The following is a 21,280-nucleotide window of genomic DNA, read 5'->3' as shown; positions in this document are numbered from 1 at the left end:
TCGCCATGACTGAGCGATGGATCCCAGTGTGTGAAGCCGCAGGCTCATAGACTTCAATGAAACACTGCCTCCAGCCTTCAGCACACGCATTACAGTCTTATGAAGTACTGATGAGAAATAGCGCCACCTAGCCGTAGATTTATTATTGCCCCTGGTTTGGTCAAATAATCCTAAAGGATTCACACTGGGATTTCAATGGGATTTGGAAACAATCCTGAAAGGATCCTAATGGGAATTTTTCAACGCAGCCTAAGAAAGATTTTTTTTTTTTTTTTATAATATAACAAATATATTTATATCTATTCTGATATTAATAATAAAAGTATTTTATTTAGAATAAAATTAGATAATATTATTTAATTCTGAAATCATAGCAGAATTAATCTGGTACAAAACAATGAATATCTACATTAGGATGATAACTCTGAACATAAATACAATAGACAAATGTAGGCATATACCTAGTAAATACAACTAATAAAACACCATATTTTATATTACGGAACAGCTGTGATGTCTGCGAGAGGTTTTAAGTGAATCGTTTATTTTAACCGATTCTTTCACATGAACAGTATGAACGAACCGATATAGATTAGATTCAACTTTATTGTCATTGTGCTCAGTACAAGTACAGAGCCAATGAAATGCAGTTAGCATCCAACCAGAAGTGCAAATATATTATAAAAATAATAATAAATAAATAAATGCAGGTAAAGTGTAGTTGCGATTGTGGTAGATATGTAGAATAGTGCAGATGTATATTGTAGTGCAGCGACATTATGAGGTATAAAGTGGTTCAGAAGTGAAATGTGCAAAAATGCAACATATATACACATGTATCTATATTACTATACATAATTAGTAACATATAGGATACAATATATATAAATAAATAAAAAATGTATAATATATACAAGTAAATATATTGTATATAGGCATAAAGTTATTGTAGTTACGGGGAGTACAGAATAGTACTCTGTGCAAGTGGCAAGTGTTATGCAGTATTAAGAAAGGGCAAGAATGTGCAATAGAGAAGTCAGCAGTTTTGGTTGGTGGGTGGGGGGCGGCGCTTGGCTACTGAGTTCAGTAGGTTGACAGCTAAGGGGAAAATCTGTTCCTGAGTCTGCTAGTGCAACAGCGGCGACTCCTGTAGCGCCTTTTTGATGGGAGAGGGGTCAGTAGTCCATGGTTGGGATGAGAGTTGTCTTTGATGATACTTCTTGCTCTCCGAAGGCAGCACTATTTTTTATGGAGGGTAGCTGGACACCAGTGATGTATTGGATGGTTTTCACCACCCACTGGAGGGCTTTCAGATCTGAGACTGTGCAGTTTCCGTACCATACTGTGATGCAGTTTGTTAGTATGCTCTTAATGGTACAGCGGTAGAAGTTCATCAGGACTTGAGAGGACAGGCTGTCTTTCCTAAGTCTCCTTAGGAAGCAGAGACGCTTCTGCGCCTTCTTGATCAAAGAGGAGGTGTTAAGTGCCCAAGAGAGATCCATGGAGATATGGGCACCTAGGAACTAGAAGCTGGACACACGCTCCACCTTGGCCTCATTGATGTAGACTGGGGTGTGTGCGTGGTTTTCTTTGGTCTGTCGGTAGTCCACAATGAGCTCCTTGGTCTTCTGGGTGTTGAGAGCAAGGTTATTGTCAGTGCACCACTTCACTAGGTGCTGCACTTCATCCCTGTAGGCCGTATCATCATAACTGCTGATCAGGCCTACCACCATGGTGTCATCTGCGAACTTGATTATGGAGTTTGAGCCATGCACAGGAACGCAGTTATAGGTGAAGAGGGAGTAGAGGAGGGAGTTCAGCACACAGCCCTGTGGTACACCAGTGCTCAGTATGAGGGGGAAGAGTTGTGGTTATTAAGCCTAACAGACTGTGGTAGTAAGGAAGTCCAGGGTCCAATTACAGAGGGAGGTGCTGATACCAAGATAAGTGAGCTTGGAGATCAGCTTAGATGGGATGATAGTGTTAAAGGCAGAACTGAAATCAATAAATAGCATCCTGACATAGGAATTGCTATTGTCCAGGTGGGTCAGGGCAGAGTAAAGAGCTGAGGTGATGGCGTCCTTAGTTGACCTATTGGGGCGGTAGACGAACTGGTGTGGGTCCAATGTTGGGGGCAGGCAGGTTTTGAAGTGGGAAAGAACAAGTCTCTCAAAACACTTGGCAACGATAGGGGTAAGAGCGACAGGACGGAAGTCACTGAGAGCTGTAGCAGCAGCATGTTTAGGCACAGGTACAATGGTGGTAGTTTTGAAGCAAGTGGGGACAACTGCTTGAGCTAGGGACAGGTTAAAGATGTTAGTGAAGACCCCAGCCATCTGTTCAGCACAAGCCCTGAGTACACGACCTGGGATGCCATCAGGGCCAGCAGCTTTGAGTCTATTCACGCTGCTCAGTGTGGAGCACACATCACTGATGGAGAGTGTGAGTGGTATGTCTTTGGGGAGTAACTTGGCTTTAATGGAAGGTTCCGAGTTGTCCTGGTCAAAGCGAGCATAGAATTTATTAAGCTCATCTAAGAGGAAGGTGTTGGTTGGTTTATAGTTTGTGAGAGTTTGAATACATTGCCACATGCATCGGGGATCAGCGCTATAAAAGTTGTCCTCGATCTGCAGTTTGTACCTATATTTGGCTTTCCTGATACCCATCTTCAGGTTGGCCCTGGCAGATGTGTAGGCTTCCCGGTCTCCAGTTTTGAATGCAGTGTCTTGTGCCTTCAGTAGGAGGTGCACCTCTCTGCTCATCCAGGGCTTCTGGTTGGGGTATGTTTTGATTACCTACTTACTGTAAATGCTTTTACTTCTCAAAACCTTTAAACACTGTTTTCTTGCATTATCAGATTTTTTCATAGACTTTTTTTTCCCACAGTAGCATCATATTTCATTTTTGACGTGAATGAAAAGGCTGTGAGGGATAGACTTAAGGCCCAGGTATACTTTGTTTTTGCATGTTCCAGATCGCCTCACGCCTGGTCGACCGCGTTGCCTTTGTGAGTATACTTTTCTGACTTCAAACGAATAGGAACGCATTCAACGCATGCGCACTGCAACTGCTTTGTGACACTAGGCTGCGTCCGAAACCAAAGGTAGCTGTCTTGTTGCCTCGCTGCCCTATCAGTCAACGACTCAACAGTGTTTGCGTATGATGGTACCTCCAGGAACTGGTTTTGGACAGGCTACTGAGGCAGCATAACGTCACATCGTTGCTAGGATATCAGCAACTGATTAACACCATCTGGTGTCCACTAAAGGTAACGCATCTGCTTCATTCATCTAACTGAACCACAATGGTCTAATAACCTAGAACAAAATCAAGAGAGTTTTGGCGATAACCAAGTGTACATTTAATAACTACAATACTACTTTCTCCCTAGAAATGGAAAAGTTGGAAAAAACGAATAAAAACTTACATTTATACACAAACTGGCTATCAGCTGCCTCTTTGGCTGGCATTTTTTATTTTTTTCAGCTCAACCGCTGTGGATTTGGGAGCAGAGGATTGTGGGATTTCATAGGCAGCAATGGATACATCTATGCTGCCGTCAAAAATCGATCAGATGAAGGTATCACAGTAGACAGGATGTGACGCAAACATTGGATTTGGACATGCCTTGATTCCTTCCTACCCCCGTATACAGCCTCCGGAGGCAGCATTTTCCTGGTTTCAGATGCAGCCTGTTTTAGTACCATCAGTGGCAAATGCATGCACAAATTTTACACCCAAAGTATACCTGGCAATTACTTTCTCTTCAGTGGCATGCAAAAAAAAAGCTCTAAGATCACATCTAACTCGTGATTTCTGGGGGGGGTTTTCTTTTCTTTTTTTCTTCTGAATGTTTTTGGAAAAATGTTTTTGTCTTCAGCAGAATGATCCAAAACATTTTATATAAACAATACAACCCATTGAACACACCAGAGACTATTTAGCCCAAGTCGGAGCACTTGTCAATGGGTGAAATTGGAACACCCAAATTAGAGCGCAACAGTGAGGTCCGGAAGTAAAAATCACATTCATTTTTTTTTCATAGACGAATTGATTTTTAACAACTTATTAACCTTTAAAGACAGACCTACCATGAGCTACGAGGTTTGTAATCCGTGGTATATTCTTCTGTTGAAGCCATCCGTCTGTTAATTCCTGGTGAACAACTACAGTACCCGTGGTACAGCAGTGAAAGATCCACCAATCAGAGAACTATATATTTATATACACACACACACACACGTGAAAGTATATGTTTTATTTTATATTCCATTTACAGCTATTTTAATCACATTCAAACCTCTAAAAAATGTATGGTGACAAATTCTAATAATTCTAATTACAATTGTAATTTTCTTTAATGTTGAACTTGCATGTGTAATAATACAAGCTGTCACTGTTGGAAATTTCATGTCAACTACAAGTTGAAGGAGAATTCAACCTTCCATTAAGGAGAATTACACATATAACAATTAAACGCTTGTATTATGAAAAAGTGCAGTGTGTCATAGCTGTCCGAATGTGATCTGCCATGTCCAATTTACCGCCGCTTGTGAGAAAAAACATTTAGAGTGACAGAAAAAACACCTCACTAGTATTTTCACGTAGTAAAGGGATGCTGTAGACTCAGACCATCAACTCTTGGAAAAAAAGACTTTCTGTGCTCCTACACAATCAATTTTGATAGACTCTTCTTAGCAGCTTCAATACAAACAGGAAGTTAGATGACAAAATTCGGAAGAGCGGAGCGTAGAAAGGGGCCGTGGCTGAATAAGGTAACGGGAGACTGTGTTTTTTTTATTTTTTTTTTATAAATGTTTCAACATTTCAGGTCATTTATTCAGCAGTGAACCTAAGCAAAAGTTTTAGGCACTTGTGAAAAATGTTGCATAGTGAGGATGTCCTCAAAAATAATGCCATAAATAGTTATAAATTAACATCATACAAATTCCAGTAAACATAAAAAAGCTAAATCAATATTTGGTGTGACCACCTTTGCCTTTAAAACAGCCCAAATTCTCCTAGGTACATCTGGACACAGTTTTTCTTGGATATTGGCAGAAAGGATGTACCAAGCTTCTTGGAGAATTCTTCTATTTAGGCTGTCTCATTTGCTTCTGTCTCTTCATGTAATCCCAGACTGACTCAATGTTCAGTGTGGGGCACTGTGGGGGCAATGCCATCTCTTGCGGAGCACCCTGTTCTTTTATTCTAATCTTTTCTATTTGCAAAAGTAATGTTTGGGAGTCTAAAATTTATTTTTCCTATTGACACTAAAGCTGAAGATATAACCATCTTAAGACAAATGTTTTTGTGAAACATCTTAAGTGCATAAAACTTTTGCACAGTACTGTATACACACTCATGTGTATACACACACACACCAAAGAAAGAAACATCCCTTTTTCAGGACACTATTTTAAAGATAATTTTGTAAAAATCCAAATAACTTTACAGATCTTTATTGTAAAGGGTTTAAACAATATTTTCCATGTTTGTTCAATGAACCATAAACAACTAATGAACATTCACCTGTGGAACGGTCATTAAAACACTAACAGCTTATAGACAGTAGGCAATTAAGGTCAGTTATAAAAACTTAGGACACTAAAGAGACCTTTCTACTGACTCTGAAAAACACCAAAAAAAAAGATGCCCAGGGTCCCTGCTCATTTACGTGAACGTGCCTTAGGCATGCTGCATGAAGGCATGAGGACTGTAGATGTGGCCAGGGAAATAAATTGCAACGTCCGTACTGTGAGACACCTAAGACAGCGCTACAGGGAGACAGGAAGGACAGCTGATAGTCCTCGCAGTGGCAGACCACGTGTAACAACACCTGCACAGGGATCGGTCCATCCGAATATCACAACTGCGGGACAGGTACAGGATGGCAACAACAACTGCCCCAGTTACACCAGGAACGCACAATCCCTCCATCAGTGATCAGACTGTCCGCAATAGGCTGAGAGAAGCTGGATTGAGGGCTTGTAGGCCTGTTGTAAGACAGGTCCTTACCAGACATCACCGGCAACAACGTTGCCTATGGGCACAAACCCACCTTCGCTGGACCAGACAGGACTGGCAAAAAAGTGCTCTTCACTGACGAGTCGTAGTTTTGTCTCCCCAGGGGTGATGGTCAGACTCGCGTTTATCAAAGGAATGTGCCTTGGTGGAAGAGTGGGGTAACATCTCACAGCAAGAACTGGCAAATCTGGTGCAGTCCATGAGGAGATGCACTGCAGTACTTAATGCAGCTGGTGGCCACACAAGATACTGACTTTTTTTTTTACTTTTGATTCTTCTCACCACAATTGTACAGAGAAGTTATCCGAGTTACTGTAGACTGTCAGTTTGAACCAGTCTGGCCATTCTCTGTTGACCTCTCTCAACAACATTTCAGTCCACAGAACTGCCGCTCACTGGATGTTTTTTTGTTTTTGGCACCATTCGGAGTAAATTCTAGAGACTGTTGTGTGAATCCCAGGAGATCAGGAGTTACAGAAATACTCAAACCAGCCCGTCTGGCACCAGCAATCATGCCATAGTCCAAATCACTGATCACATTTTTTCCCCCATTCTGATGGTCAATGTGAACTTTTACGGAAGCTCCATATCTGCATGATTTTATGCACTGCACTGCTGCCACATGTTTGGCTGATTAGATAATCACATGGATGATTGTTGGTGCCAAATGGGCTGGTTTGAGTATTTCTGTAACTCCTGATCTCCTGGGATTCACACACAACAGTCTCTAGAATTTACTGCGAATGGTGCCAAAAAAAAAAAAAAAAAAGGGAGTTGGCAGTTCTGTGGACGGAAATGCATTGTTGATGGGAGAGAGAATGGCCAGAGTGACAGTCCACAGTAACACAGATAACTACTCTGTACAATTGTGATGAAAACGGGTTGGCACCGTTTTGGGGGGGACCTACACGGTATTAGACAGGTGGTTTTAATGTTGTGGCTGATCAGTGCGTACATTATATATAAATAGAGCGCTCTGGAAAAGCTGGAGACCACTGCAAAATTATCCGTTTTGCTGGATTTACTATTTACAGGTATGTGTTTGAGTAAAGTTAACATTTTTGTTTTATTCTATAAACTGACAACATTTCTCCCAAACTCCAAATAAAAGTGGTCATTGAGCATTTATTTGCAGAAAATAACTGGCCAAAATAACAAAAAAGATGCAGTGTTCAGACCTCAAATAATGCAAAGAAAACAAGTTCATATTAATTTTTAAACAATACTAAAGGTTTTAACTTAAGAGTTCAGAAATCAATATTTGGTGGAATAACCCTGATTTCAATCACAGCTTTCATGCTTCTTGGCATGCTCTCTACCAGTCTTTCACATAGCTGTTGGGTGACCAAGCCACTGCTGGCGCAAAAATTCAAGCAGCTCGGCTTTGTTTGATGGCTTGTGACCATCCATCTTCCTCTTGATCACATTCCAGATATTTTCAGTGGGGTTCAGCTCTGGAGATTGGGCTGGCCATGGCAGGGTCTTGATCCGGTGGCCCTCCATCCACACCTTGATTGACCAGGTTGTGTGGTATAAAACATTGAGGATATTTTTCCCAGAAGGACTGAGTTGGGGAACATTGTCAGAGCAGAAGGAATCAAGTTCTTACAGGATAACTTTGTACGTGGCTTGATTCATGCATCCATCACAAAGACGAATCTGCCCGATTCCAGCATTGCTGAAGCACACCCAGATCACCGATCCTCCACCAAATTTCACAGTGGGTGAGACACTGTGGCTTGAAGGCCTCTCCAGGTCTCCATCTAACCATTAGATGACCAGGCAGAGGATCGGTGATGGAATCGGGCAGATTCATCTTTGAGAAAGACGCATGAATCAAGCCACGTACAAGGTTATTCTGGAAGAAAACTTGCTTCCTATAAAAATCTAACATAAAAGGCAATCTGAATACACAAAAAAATACAGTTTTCAAATGATAATGTTAAGCAAAAAATTGATCCAACACAAACTGGGCCTGTGTGAAAAACTATTTGCCCCCTTAGTTACTAAATCTATGTAGACACACCCAGGCCAGATTACTGCCAGCCCTGTTCAATCAAATCAACAGCTAAATAGAACTTTTTCAGCAGCATGAAGTTGGCTAAAAGGTCTTGCCCAGTAACACACTATGCCAAGGTCCAAAGAAATTCCAGAAATGATGAGGGAAAAAGGTGATTGAAATACATCAGTCTGGGAAGGGTAACAAAGCTATTTCAAAGTCTCTGGGACTCCAAAGAACCACTGTGAGACCCATTATCTCCAAATGGAGAACACTTGGCACAGTATTGAACCTTCCCAGAAGTGGCCGACCTTCCAAAATTCCTCCAAGAGCACACGACTCCTCCAGGAAGTCACAAAAAAGCCAAGGAACTGCAGGCCTCCCTCGCATCAGTAAAGGTCACAGTTCATGACTCCACTATAAGAAAGACACTGGCCAAAAATGGAAGAGTGGCGAGGTGAAAACAACAGCTAACCCAGAAGAACATTAAGGCTCATCTGAATTTTGCCTAAACACACCTTGATGACCATCAAAAATTTTGGGAAAATGTTCTGTGGACTGATGAGTCGAAAGTGGAACTGTTTGGAAGACAGGGGTCCCGTTACATCTGGCGTAAATCAAACACAGAATTCCACAAAAAGAACATCGTACGTACGGTCAAGCATGGTGGTGGTAGTGTGATGGTGTGGGGATGCTTTGCTGCTTCAGGACCAGGGCTACAATAATTGAGGGAAACGTGAGTTCTGCTCTCTACCAGAAAATCCTAAAGGAGAACGTCTGGTCATCAGTCTGTGAGTTGAAGCTCAAGCGCAACTGGATTATGCAGCAAGACAATGATCCAAAGCACAGGAGTAAGTCCGCCTCTGAATGGCTCAAAAGAAGCTAAATTAAAGTTTGAGTGGCCTAGTCCAAGTCCTGACTTGAACCCGATTGAGATGCTGTGGCAAGACCTTAAACGGGCAGTTCATGCTCGAAAACCCCCCAAAGTGGCTGAACTAAAGCAGTTCTGCAAAGAACAGTGGGCCACAATTCCACCACAGCTTTGTGAAAGACAGATCTCCAGTTATCTGAAACGTTTGGTTGTAGTTTTTGCTGCTACAGGTGGCACAACCAGCTATTAAGTTTAAAGGGGCAGTTAGTTTTTCACATGGGTGATATAGATGTTAGATAACTTTTTTTTGCTTCAAAAAAATAAAAATGTATATTATATATAGACTATTTTGTTTTTACTCGTTGCTTTTGTTTTATGTTACATCTCATTTGAAGATCTAAAACAATTTAGTATGAAAAATACATAAAAACAGAAGAAATCTGGATGGGAGCAAATACTTTTCCACAGCACTGTAATAGGTGTGGAGTGAGAAACATATCAATTTAAGTCTTTAAATCTCTACTTTTTCATCTGAAAGTCATGTGGTGCATGTTTAGTTTCACTTTCACATCTGAAAGTAAAAGTGGAGAATTAGAGTAAAAAAGGACTTAAAGATTGAACTGCTTCTCACCCACATCTATTATATTGCTTCTGAAGATATGGACGTAACCACTGGAGTCTTATGGATTACTTTTGTTTCCTTTGTGATTTTTGGAGCTACAAATCTCCATTCAGACTCTGAGAAAGTGAAGTGAAATGCTTTTGTGTGTGTTTAACGATTAAGCAGTGTTTATATGTTTTCGAAGTGTGCACATGTGCTCAAGTGTGTCGAGGGAACAACACCGAAGACTAATGCAGAAGGAAACCCCACTATTACAGCGTATGCATCTCTCACATTACACAGCACTCAGTCATTTTTTGAAGTATGTTGAGGTGGCTTACAGTGACACCTAGTGGCCTGGAAGCTGCATCATTTAAACAGTAGTTTTCAGATACCAATGCCATTGTAGAAATTCACTATGCACAGTAAACCAAGATTAATCCATGAATGAAAGTGTCCAAAAACAGGGCAGTTACTGAGATAAAGTAGTATCAGAGACTGTTCAGCGGAGATGGGCCACTTCTATTAAAATGAATGGGAGAAATTGGAACGCCCAACCAAGAGGCTCTAGCGCTCAACGGTCAATGCATGTAGAAAGGAATTCCCGCCTTAAAGGTAAAAAAAAGCCAATCACCTTTTAGATACAGATTTCGCCTGTCAATCATCTCGAGAACACACATGTGCATTAGCTATACAAGTTGGGAAAATTGCGATTTTAGTGTAATCTGAGGTAAAGCACAATTTATGATACCAGCATTGTCAGATGTTACTGCTGATTTGAAATATGTTCTTTGTAATCTTGACCAAACGTTTTTGAGTTTGTGTTCCCCCATTCAGGCAGATAGGAGCTGCACTGGCATGACTGGAAATAGTCTCCCGGGAGCATTCCAAATATGGCCGCAAATGACCGACTTGCTAGAAAGATTTTGGTAGTATTCAGCTGGTCATGTGATCCTAACAGAGTTGCACCCATGAGGGCGCCACTGCCCCATGTAGAATAAAAGAGCTTTTATAAGGTTACTGATATAACACTCTCTCACATGAGTGGTCATGATTTCATACATGTTTCAATAATTTTTTTTGCAAGTAAAACTAAGTGTTGGTTTAATTTTGTTGTGTTGTGGCTTAGTTTTGTGTTGGGAGGGAAGAGAGATTTACAAATATGATAGGTATACCCTTTGAAGGTAAATACAGAAATTGGATAGCACAGCTACACACTTCATCTGCATCAACATTCAAAGTTATTCAAAAGTTTTATGTCTTGCAGCTTTAATACTGAAAGTGTTGTAAAATAATTAACCAGGATGCATATCATACAAATGTTTCAAGGACACATTTCCTTCATAGTCACAGTTTTCCTGTTTATTTCATTGCATGGATTGAGTGAACCAATGAGAGACAGACTGTTAGCCATCACACATCATTGGCAAAGTGAGCAAACAGATGCCATTCCCCAATATTCCTCCCAAATATCATAACCAGCCCATGGGACTGGCACCGAACACAAACAAAATGAAAGAAAAGGTGTTGAAGATGTGACATCAATGCTGCATCAATGCTCGCCGTTGCATTCAAGTCCAATTGAAATCCATTTCAGTCCGATCCATCTCAGGATCAAAGGAAACGTCCTTTGACGAGTTGGATCGACCCCTTAAATCAGTTTCCGCTAGGATCGACAGACACGCAAGTTGTGACAGAACGACTATGAGATAAGAGATCTCGTAAGGGAGAAAAAGCACAATTTCTACACCAGAAATTCTTAAAGATCTACGAAGGATGACCGTTAGTTTCGTTTTAAATCCCTATGCCCCCCCCACCCCACCCCATGTTTGTTCAAGATGAGGGTTTAAGTCGTTGGCCCTTTGAGGTGAAAAATCTGCCTGATGGTTGGAGAAACTTTAAGACTAAGAGGCCACATGACAGTTCTTCGCTCAAAAACAGGGGAAGGGCCAAAATCTAGATGTGTGATTCTAGGTGCAGAGTTGTCCTCAGCAGACAGGCTATTTAAGAGGGTTAAAGCTTCACTCATTCACTCAGGCCGTGTTGAGAAGGTCTTGGATGGCCTTCTGCTGTGTCTCGTTGAGTGCTGATACACACTGTGTCCAAAGTCCACCAGAAACCTGAAGACAATGCATCAGAGTAAGCCATTTTTTTAATCGAAATTGAATGTACACAATTTTTCGCTGTAGGTAGGCACAAACACAAATCCGTGTACTTTTCACATTTACTTATTGTAGGAAGGAGAAAAAAGGTAAATCAAAATTATTTCAGTGGAAAAAAATGTAAACCAAGTGGAGCACTACTAAATTAGTTGTTGAATGCAGGACTGTCCGATTTAGGACCAAAGGAAAATAAATTCTGTATATAAAGTGGAATCATCAACCAAACAAAGTCTATATAGAAATAATGAAGGCAGGTTTTCCACAGTTTTTCATTAAATTAATCCAGAATGTAAATACATTTGCATGCACCAATTCGGCAATACAGTAAATAAGAATAAGAATAACAATATACAATATTTACCCGCGTTTATTTTTACTAAAATACTGAAAACTTCACTCATTTTTTTGGAACCATGTTGAATATTTTTATAGTACTGAATTAATTTTTTTTAGTAGTAGCATTATTTTTATTACATTTGTTATTTTTTATTTTCTATTATTTTTTGTATCATTATTGTTACTATTATTTTATTTATTATTATTGTGTGTATTCTGATTCTATTGTTTCATTTATATTCCATCTTTACTTCACCTGGAGCTTTTATTTTGATGGAAAACTGAAAGCGTATAAGACAACTGTACGTTTTTAAATCATCTCTATTTCTATAGGGCTTTTCACATTACATATGATTTCAAAAGTAGCTTTACAGAAATTAGAAATTGTACTGTAATGTCTTACACCATCAATAAGATTTGTATAGTAATTGTAGCAATTAACACGTTTGGAATTACACGAATGTTTGAACCTGCAGCACTTTGCTTTAACAACGCAGACCACTGAAAACAGCCTATTATGAGCCCTGATTAAAACAGTGAATATTGATTCATGATATTGCTTAATTTAATAATGAGCAGCAAAATTCATTGCAGTAATATTGTTATTCAATATAATCATCCAGATCTTCTACAGAAACTTTAGGAAACACACAAATTGCAAATAAAAATTGTATTCAAACAATTGCAATAATAGTTATTTATCTTGACACCAAATTTACGTCACAAAACAAAAGTTTTATCATTAAGAGGTAAACAAACTAAGTGCTAAAAACAACAATTAGTAAATTGGTCGTTATTACTCTCATATCAAAGTTGTGAGACTAGGAGACACGCACACACACAAAAAAAAAAAAAAAACCTGCTGGAACAATTTAACAGTAAATATAACTGGATGAAAAAGCACACCAAAGCTCATCGCGATACAACGCTACTCTGATAGCACAAACACATTGTGAGAATCCACTTTATTCATATTAATAACAAACTTACTTGCACTTGACGAATAACATTGGCCAATCGTTTGCTACAGCCGTCTTCACCTTTGAACGATTCATTCGCGACCCCATCAGCGATTATGATGAAAATCTTGGGAAGGTTTGCATTGTCGGGTCCGAGAACAATTGGATTGTTGCTGTCGAAGGAAACAAACATTATTTTATAGTTTAACATACAAAAACGGCTACAGTACAAGTCCATAGCAGGCAATGGACGCTCACCTTTCAATAAGGTCACAAAGGTAATTAAACGTGTGTACAGCTTCCTCTTTGTCCTCATTGAGTGGAAGCCAGGACAGCCAATGAGGGAGGATTTCATTGCCGCTGACGCACTCTGGGCGGTACTTCATGACTTTGCCCACAGCAGAGATGCAGTTCTCAGTGGCGTTGACGTTTTCTTTTGCTCGGGAGTCTGCAGCCTGAATCACGCCCACAAGAAGAGGGACGGCCTCTGAAACAACAAATGACGACATATGCATAATGGTGTCTGGTAAAATGTTACTCATCACAACTATTGGTAAAACTTCGCTGTTGCAAACCTCAATTCAGAAAACCGCTTTTACCCCAATCAAATGAAAAGAACAGCGATGTCAACCGAACTCAAAGTGCTAGGGGTGCATTCACACAAGTCACAACAAATACAATTATATACCTGTGAAGGCAGGCCTGTAGTTCTCTCCTCCAAACTGTGCCATGACTCCCACACCATAGGCAGCCGCTTGCCTGACCTCCGGGCTGGTGTCACAGAGCGACTGCATCATGGGCCGCAGGAAGTACTCCGCGTATTTAAAGGAAGATGGGCTGCAGTGTTCAACAATGTCATCAAAAATGCACAAACCCCACTGTCTGTCTGCCCAGGGTCTGTGCGGGCACTGTCAGAAGACACAAAATAAAGAGAAACCATTTATTAGGTTTCATGTTAAGTCTATGTAAATATTCTATGTACTGTAAATATATATTGTTATGCTTTGTAAAAAATAAATAAATCTTCATCAGGATTTGATTGGTTAGTGAAAAACAACCTCTATATGACAGTTGGTTAAAAAAAAAAAAAAAGTGTGCTTCGAGCTGAAATGGAAATTTCATTTCAGAAGCAGAGCAAGTTTTGATGAAAGATTAAAATAAAATTCCTCTTTGGAATAATGTACACCAGAGGTGTGCACAATGAAGTAATTGGGCTCAACTTCGACGTCATGTCGACTTAAGGGCAAGATGTTGCAGCGTTCAAACTTACAACAAGGTTAACAATGAGCTGCAGTAGCTGTTCAAACCATGGAAGAGCCTTCTCTCTGTAACTGCTGAAGATTGAGTGCAAGATGTCCGACACCTTGGTCAGAATGTAGACGTCATTCTCATCCTGAAACACAGGCAAGAAACATGAGATCAATTACTCATTTGTCATTTATCATTATCAAAGGTTGGTTCAATCAGACCAAAATTTAAGCTGCTGTTCACTGAAAAACCAGGTTTGAGGTCAATGATACCAACAGGCATTGATTCTTGCATTTCATAACTTAATTATAGGGTGAACAAACCCCTTAATGCCTTAAAAAAAAATTGTTTGCGTTAGTTGATTTACTCACCTCATCTTGTAATGTTTCCTCAACCTGCTCGTCATAGTCTTCATCTTGTCGTTTGGCTGCAGGAAACAGATAGTAACGCTACAAAACTATTTGATTCATGAAACTAAAGGATTAAGACTGACAAAAAAAAAAAAAAAAAAAAAAAAAAAAGTGTTGTCCAGATGTCATTGTGCGACTCACCTTGTCTGACTTCCTGGTTTTTGAAGTGCTCCTCTAGTTTGCCCTTCAGAATGCCGCCCAGTTCTTCAAAGTGCTCGTTATTCAGGCAGCCATCGCCCATCAGTTCAACACACTATCAATGACATTTCATTAAAATACACACAATTACAATCTCAGTTCTTTCTGGAAAAAAAAAAAAAAAAAACATTTGATATGGTCATTTCATTTATAAATCACAACACTGATTTTTATATTCATATACCATGGTAGTAAACAAAAACAGCACTGCCATGTTAACATGTTGCATGTAGATTCATTTCACAAAAAAAAAAAAAAAAGACAAAAAAAAATTCATATATACACCAGTATTTGTCCTACTAGTAGTACTAATGAGACATTTTCAAATTACAAAACAGAGGTAGACAATATATCGGTTTCACCGATTAGACGCTTTTTGGAACTACCAGTTAAAATCAAAAATGGCGAAAGTTTTTTTTTTTTACTATTCATTCTTCCATGTTCCACTGTGGCAGCCGCTGGCAGGTTCTACTCTAATATAACAGCGGCATCTAGAGGTGAAATAAAACAATCATGTGGGGATTTGCGGCCTCTAAATCTTTCATTATTGACAATATGCGTTGACATTTGTATTCTCACTTTTATGCATATTTTGTTATTTGAATAAGGTAAATGTTCTAAATTGAACCGAGAGCATGCAAAGAAAAATGTGATTAAACGGAAATGCCCCCCCGTCAGCATATGTCTCCAACTTCATATTTTGTGAAAAATAAACTTTATTCCTCATAAAACCTAAATCTGGAGATATATATATATATATATATATATATATATATATATATATATATATATATATATATATATATATATATATATATATAAATGCATACACACATACACAGCATAAATGAGTACAACCCCTCTGAACAAAGATATATTTCTTTCTAAATGATTACCATTACAATTCATGCAAAGATGACAATATTGAAACAAATTAAAATAGTGCACAATATTTTAGTACTTAGAAAGTCCTCCATAACTTTTAAAAAGTGCTCTGACCCTTCTTGACATCAAGTGTACAAGTTTGTCAGTCACTTCTATCCTCTTCCACTCTTGGAGGATGACCTCCTAGAGTACTTTGATGTTTAATGGGGAGTGATGCTCGACTTGCACCACACAGGTGCTCAAAAAGGGTTGAGGTTGGGTGGTATACTATCTTGTTTATCCATAGGAATGCAGCAGTGGCTGTGGAATAATGTTTAGGGTCATTGTCAAAGTTAAAAATTGCCTGCCAGCCCAGATCCAGTTACATCTCTTAAGATTTTGCTTAACATAGGGAGCCTGGGTAGCTCAGCGAGTATTGACACTGACTACCATCCCTGGAGTCGTGAGTTCGAATCCAGGGTGTGCTAAGTGACTCCAGCCAGGTCTCCTAAGCAACCAAATTGGCCCGGTTGCTAGGGAGGGTAGAGTCACATGGGGTAACCTCCTCATGGTCGCGATTAGTGGTTCTCTCACAATGGGGCGCGTGGTAAGTTGTGTGTGGATCGCGGAGAGTTGTATGAGCCTACACATGCGGAGTCTCTGCGTTGTCATGCAAAACGAGCCACGTGATAAGACGCATGGATTGACGGTCTCAGAAGCGGAGGCGATTGAGACTTGTCCTTCACCACCCGGATTGAGGTGAGTAACCGCGCCACCATGAGGACCTACTAAATAGTGGGAATTGGGCATTCCAAATTGGGAGAAAAGATTTAGCTGAACATGTGTGAATTCATGATGCCATTGATGAAGTGCAATTCCCCCACACCTTCAGCACACACAAAAAGTGGGTACTATGCACTTCCCACTTCACTCCTGTGACATCATGCATTTTGGATTCTATCAAAAAAAAAAAAAAGAAAAAAAAAAAAAAAAGAAATTTGCACTCATGAGACCAGCATATATATTCTCATAATTCTTAAATGGAAGTTTGGAACAACCAGGACTCTTCCTAGAGCTGGCCTCCGGCAAAACGGGGCAATCGGGGGAGAAGGGCCTTGGCAAGAGAGGTGACCAAGAACCCGATGGTCACTCTGGTTGAGTTCCAGAGAGCATGTGTGGAGATGGGAGAAACTTGAAGGACAACCTTCACTGCTACACTCCGCTGATCTGGGCTTTATGGCAGAGTGGCCAGACGGAAGTCTCTCAGTGCAAGACACATGAAAGCCCGCTTGGAATTTGCAAAAAACACCTAAAAGGACTCTCAGACTGTGAGAAACATGATTCTCTCGTCTGATGAAACGAAGATTAAATTGCCTCAATTCCAAGCATCATGTCTGGAGGAAACCAGGAATTGCTCATCACCTGCGCAATACCATCCCAACGGTGAAGCATGGTGGTAGTAGCATCATGCTGTGGGGGTGTTTTTCAGCGACTGGTCTAGGTTGCAGGAAAGCTGAATGCAGCAAAATACAGAGATATCCTAAATGAAAACCTGGTCCAGAGTACTCAGGACCTCAGACTGTGCAGAAGGTTCGCCTTCCAAAAGGACAATGACCCCAATGCAAGAGTGGCTTAGGTACAACTCTGTGAATGTCACAGCCAGAGTCCGGACTTGAACCCAATCAAACATCTGTGGAGAAACCTGAAAATGGCTGTCCACCGACGGTCCACATCCAACCTGACAGAGCATGAGAGGATCTGCAGAGAAGAATGGCAGAAAATCCCCAAATCCAGGTGTGCAAAGCTTGTCGCATCATATCCCAAAAGACTTGAGGTTGTAATCGCTGCCAAAGGTGCTTCAACTAAGCACTGAGTTAAGGAACTGAATAGTTGTCAATGAGATCAGTTTTTTCTTTTTAATAAATTTGTAAAGTTATCAAAAATCTGGTTTTTGCATCGTCATCATTGGGTATGGAGTGTATAGATTGAAGTGAAAAAAGTAATAAATTTAAAGCATTTTAGCATAAGGCTGCAAAGTTTTCAAACCCTTCAATTTTTTTCACATTTATGAATGCACCCTACATATAAACGCACACAGAGCCCTTTATCTTACAGTGGCGCAGTGCTGCCACATTTAATTTTATACTCCTTTATTTCTTTAAAACGACAACTTTTCTTATAAGATAATCGTCATAAAAACGACATTTTTATTGTAATAACCAAAATAAGTTATTACACTAAAAACTGACAGTTCTTATGGTAATTTACCACTTTGTGCACTTGTCGACGGTAGTTACAGCTCTGCTCAGTAGCCTATTTGGGGGCAGTGGAGGCTCAGCGGTTAAGGCTCTGGGTTACTGACCAGAAGGTCGGGGGTTCAAGCTGCCAAGATGCCACTGTTGGGCAAGGCCCTTGACCCTATCTGCTCCAGGGGCACCGTATCTTGGCTGACCCTGCGCTCTGACCCCAGAAAAAAAAAAAGAATTCACTGCATGTGTGCAAAATGTATAATGTGACAAAAATAAAGGCTTCTTCTATATATAAAACAGTAAATTAATTCAACATACGGCAACCGTGGAACAGTTATTTGAAATGTTTTCTTTATTTTCTTCTCTAATCGAGTACTCTTTAATAAAAATAAATCTTATAAATAGACTAAAATTTGTTAGTTCATTTAGATTCAGCAAAAATTTACAAAAGCTTTAAGTTTTGAATTACATTTTTTTTTTAGTTTCACAATTAAAGTGGCAAATAAAATGTCAACCAAAAAATTATCATAGCGTTTTTAAGATCAATGTGTTAAATAGCCCAACATAGGTTTATGTAAGAATGTTTGGCAAAACTTCCAAGGGTTGCACTTAGTCTATTAAAATATTATTGTAATTTCATTAATTATATTACATTCAATATAAAATAAATATATTCTCGTTCCTTTTTGCAAACACTCCAAAATGTCTTGGCCTGCAGACATGGTTCAGAAGGCATAGGACTTGTTCAGCTACATTTTTTTTTATGCGGCATTTTCCTCTGAAACCTAGCGATACAAGTTGTTATTGGGATTTTGGTTAAAATATATTGAAGAAAGTCATACACATCTGGGATGGCAGGAGGGTGAGGAAATAAGAGAAATTCCATTTTTAGGTGAACTGTCCCTTTAATACTTATATAGCATTCTTTAAATATGCATTTTAAAAATTATCGGCTGATTAATCAGTTATCAGTCTTTCCCACCACCTTAGTTATTGGTTAACCTCTATTACAAAATGTATCAGTTTATAGCATTAATCCCCAAATAACCAACAACATTTTAACCCCCTTTTACCTTGGCGAATGAGTGCATGATTTCTGACAGCACATCTGAGTCGGGTTCAGTTCCGATGGCTTTGATGAGCGCGTCACACATGAAGTGCCACATCTGAGTGAGGTATTCTGGTCCTCGGACGCGAGCACACTCCAACAGCAGAGGCATGGACTCAGCCGCTGCTACTCGCACACGTGGAGATCATCATGTTAAGGAACCAGCCAATTATAAAATCAGGTAAAGTTTGTCTAGACAATTTGTTGGCTAAACAGAACCTTCCCTGAAAGTTTTAAAGTTTGCAGTTTGAAAATTGTACAGGCCCAATGTACATAAAGACAGGCAGAAAGAATGTCAGATAGACTAGAAGCTCAATCTAGGTGTTGTTGGAAAGCTGAGATCCTCAGCTTTTTGATGATATATAACATCAATAGTTGACAATTTTTCCCAGTGTTTTATGCTTTTTCTGCTGGACTTTAAAATGTTTTCTGGACATCTGAGATATAACATTGCATTAACCAAGCTCAAAGAGAAGTAAAAAAATGGCTCATTTAATAAAATAAATTAAAAAAAAAGGTAAGAGCTGATAAAGTGTTTGTGGCTATTTGGGGCCTACAGAAGTAATGATCAGAGCAGACATGAGAAGTCTGTCTTTGTTGTTTTACAGAAATCATTTAACACCGTGATTCTTTTGATAATCATTCAAACTGTGGTATTTGGACAGCTGTACAGTCACATTCTTGATAATGAGAGCTTTAATTTGATATATGACTTGTCTTTTACATTTGAATATTTGACAGTTGGAGTTTGAATAATCTTGGCTAGTTTGTACATTCCATCGATGCAAAGCTATGGGATTTTTCGCAGATTTGATAGTCTAGTGTGCAAAAAACGTAATTCCGTTACGTTATAACTGATAAATTTGGTCACAGTTTTGGATTTTTAAAATAATAGTATGTTGGCTTTGTCAAACCAACACAATGATGACACTGTAGTTATTTTTATTTTGAGCTCTGATCTCAAATTTAACTGCCTTATCAATGCATAAAACACATTAATATTTCTTGAAAATAGAGTAAATGGTAAGTTTAGTGTAAAATAAATGCCAGTTCTCTAATTAGGCATTGGTTTCTGAAAAATTTATATTGATCAACCAAAATACTACAAGGATTTACAACAGACAGAACATTTTAAATGTTTCTGAAGGATATCATCATGAAAATAGAATTTCAGCAGAGGAACCATCAGCTTCACAACTTGTTCTGTGTACTCAACAAAACCCTCCTTGAGTTCTTTAGCATAACACACCTAAGGAAAAACAGCCAGAGACACACATTTCAACTGAGTAAACCAATGAATTTGCAATTCCACTAATTGAAGTCTGTTTGTTGGGAATTCTCACCAGCATCTGGCAAGCTGTGGCTTTCTCCTCCAGCCCTGCAGTCTTGATGCCAAAACTCTGCTGATCTCCGAGATTCACAAACTCCCAACCATCATCTTCAGACATGTTCTCCATGTCCTGAGCTGAAGAGGCCAAAAGCATTAGAACAAACAAGATAATGGGTCTGTTCCAAAACTTAAGTGAGCTGCCTTGCTGTCTCCTGTCTACATGGGCAGCTGTCTTTAATGGCAGCATCCTTACTGAAATGATGACTCATAAGAGAGCGTTTTGGAACATTGTACATAGGTGGCAGCTCCACGCGTCATTCAAATAGTGCTACTCACGCGCAGCACTCCACTCACAACCGATTTAGATACAGATGGCGCCAGAGAAACGACGTGATCCTCTGAGCACAAATACGCACAGCACACACCTTTTTGGGTAAAGTGTTTGTTTTGCATCATATTAAACTGTTATTTATAGATACTTTTCAGTATTGAATAAAATGGATTACAAGTATATTTATTAGGGCTGCAACTAACGATTATTTTGATAATCGACATCTAACGATTATTAGAATTATTTGACTATTCGGGCGATTATTGCAACGATTAATCATTAGCTCTAAACCGACTATTCAGCTTGTGCCCTGAGTTAAAAGGTTGCATTAAATGTGCTTACTAACAATAAAAAGGACAAAATCATATTTTAAAAGTACCTCTAAATGACATTCACTGAATTAAAGGGGGGGGGGATCCTTAAAACAACATACATTTACTTTAGAAGCAACATATAGGATGTTAAGAATTTCTTTCAGAGGGGGCCTGGGTAGCTCAGCAAGTAAAGACGCTGACTACCACACATGGAGTCACAAGTTCAAATCCAGGCCATGCTGAGTGACTCCAGTCAGGCTTCCTAAGCAACCA

General features: G+C 39.4%; 1 protein-coding gene across 1 annotated transcript in view; it reads right to left on the bottom strand.

Annotated features, from left to right (window-relative positions):
* Window positions 1-10,833: 10,833 nt before the first annotated feature.
* LOC127444906 (importin-5) overlaps window positions 10,834-21,280 on the bottom strand; it is a 38,689-nt gene continuing 28,242 nt past the window's right edge. The window contains exons 17-26 of the mRNA XM_051704556.1: window positions 20,376-20,497; window positions 20,185-20,281; window positions 18,998-19,170; window positions 14,755-14,866; window positions 14,575-14,630; window positions 14,226-14,348; window positions 13,644-13,863; window positions 13,214-13,442; window positions 12,987-13,128; window positions 10,834-11,618 (exon numbers count right to left, since the gene is read on the bottom strand). Coding sequence (XP_051560516.1) covers window positions 11,532-11,618; window positions 12,987-13,128; window positions 13,214-13,442; window positions 13,644-13,863; window positions 14,226-14,348; window positions 14,575-14,630; window positions 14,755-14,866; window positions 18,998-19,170; window positions 20,185-20,281; window positions 20,376-20,497 — 1,361 coding nt within the window. The 3' untranslated portion in view covers window positions 10,834-11,531. The remainder of the gene's footprint in view (window positions 11,619-12,986; window positions 13,129-13,213; window positions 13,443-13,643; window positions 13,864-14,225; window positions 14,349-14,574; window positions 14,631-14,754; window positions 14,867-18,997; window positions 19,171-20,184; window positions 20,282-20,375; window positions 20,498-21,280) is intronic.

The sequence above is a fragment of the Myxocyprinus asiaticus genome, chromosome 8, assembly GCF_019703515.2.
Source record: "Myxocyprinus asiaticus isolate MX2 ecotype Aquarium Trade chromosome 8, UBuf_Myxa_2, whole genome shotgun sequence".
NCBI lineage: Eukaryota > Metazoa > Chordata > Actinopteri > Cypriniformes > Catostomidae > Myxocyprinus > Myxocyprinus asiaticus.
Note: the sequence above shows the minus strand (reverse complement) of the source record. Positions and strands in the feature narration are given on the sequence as shown.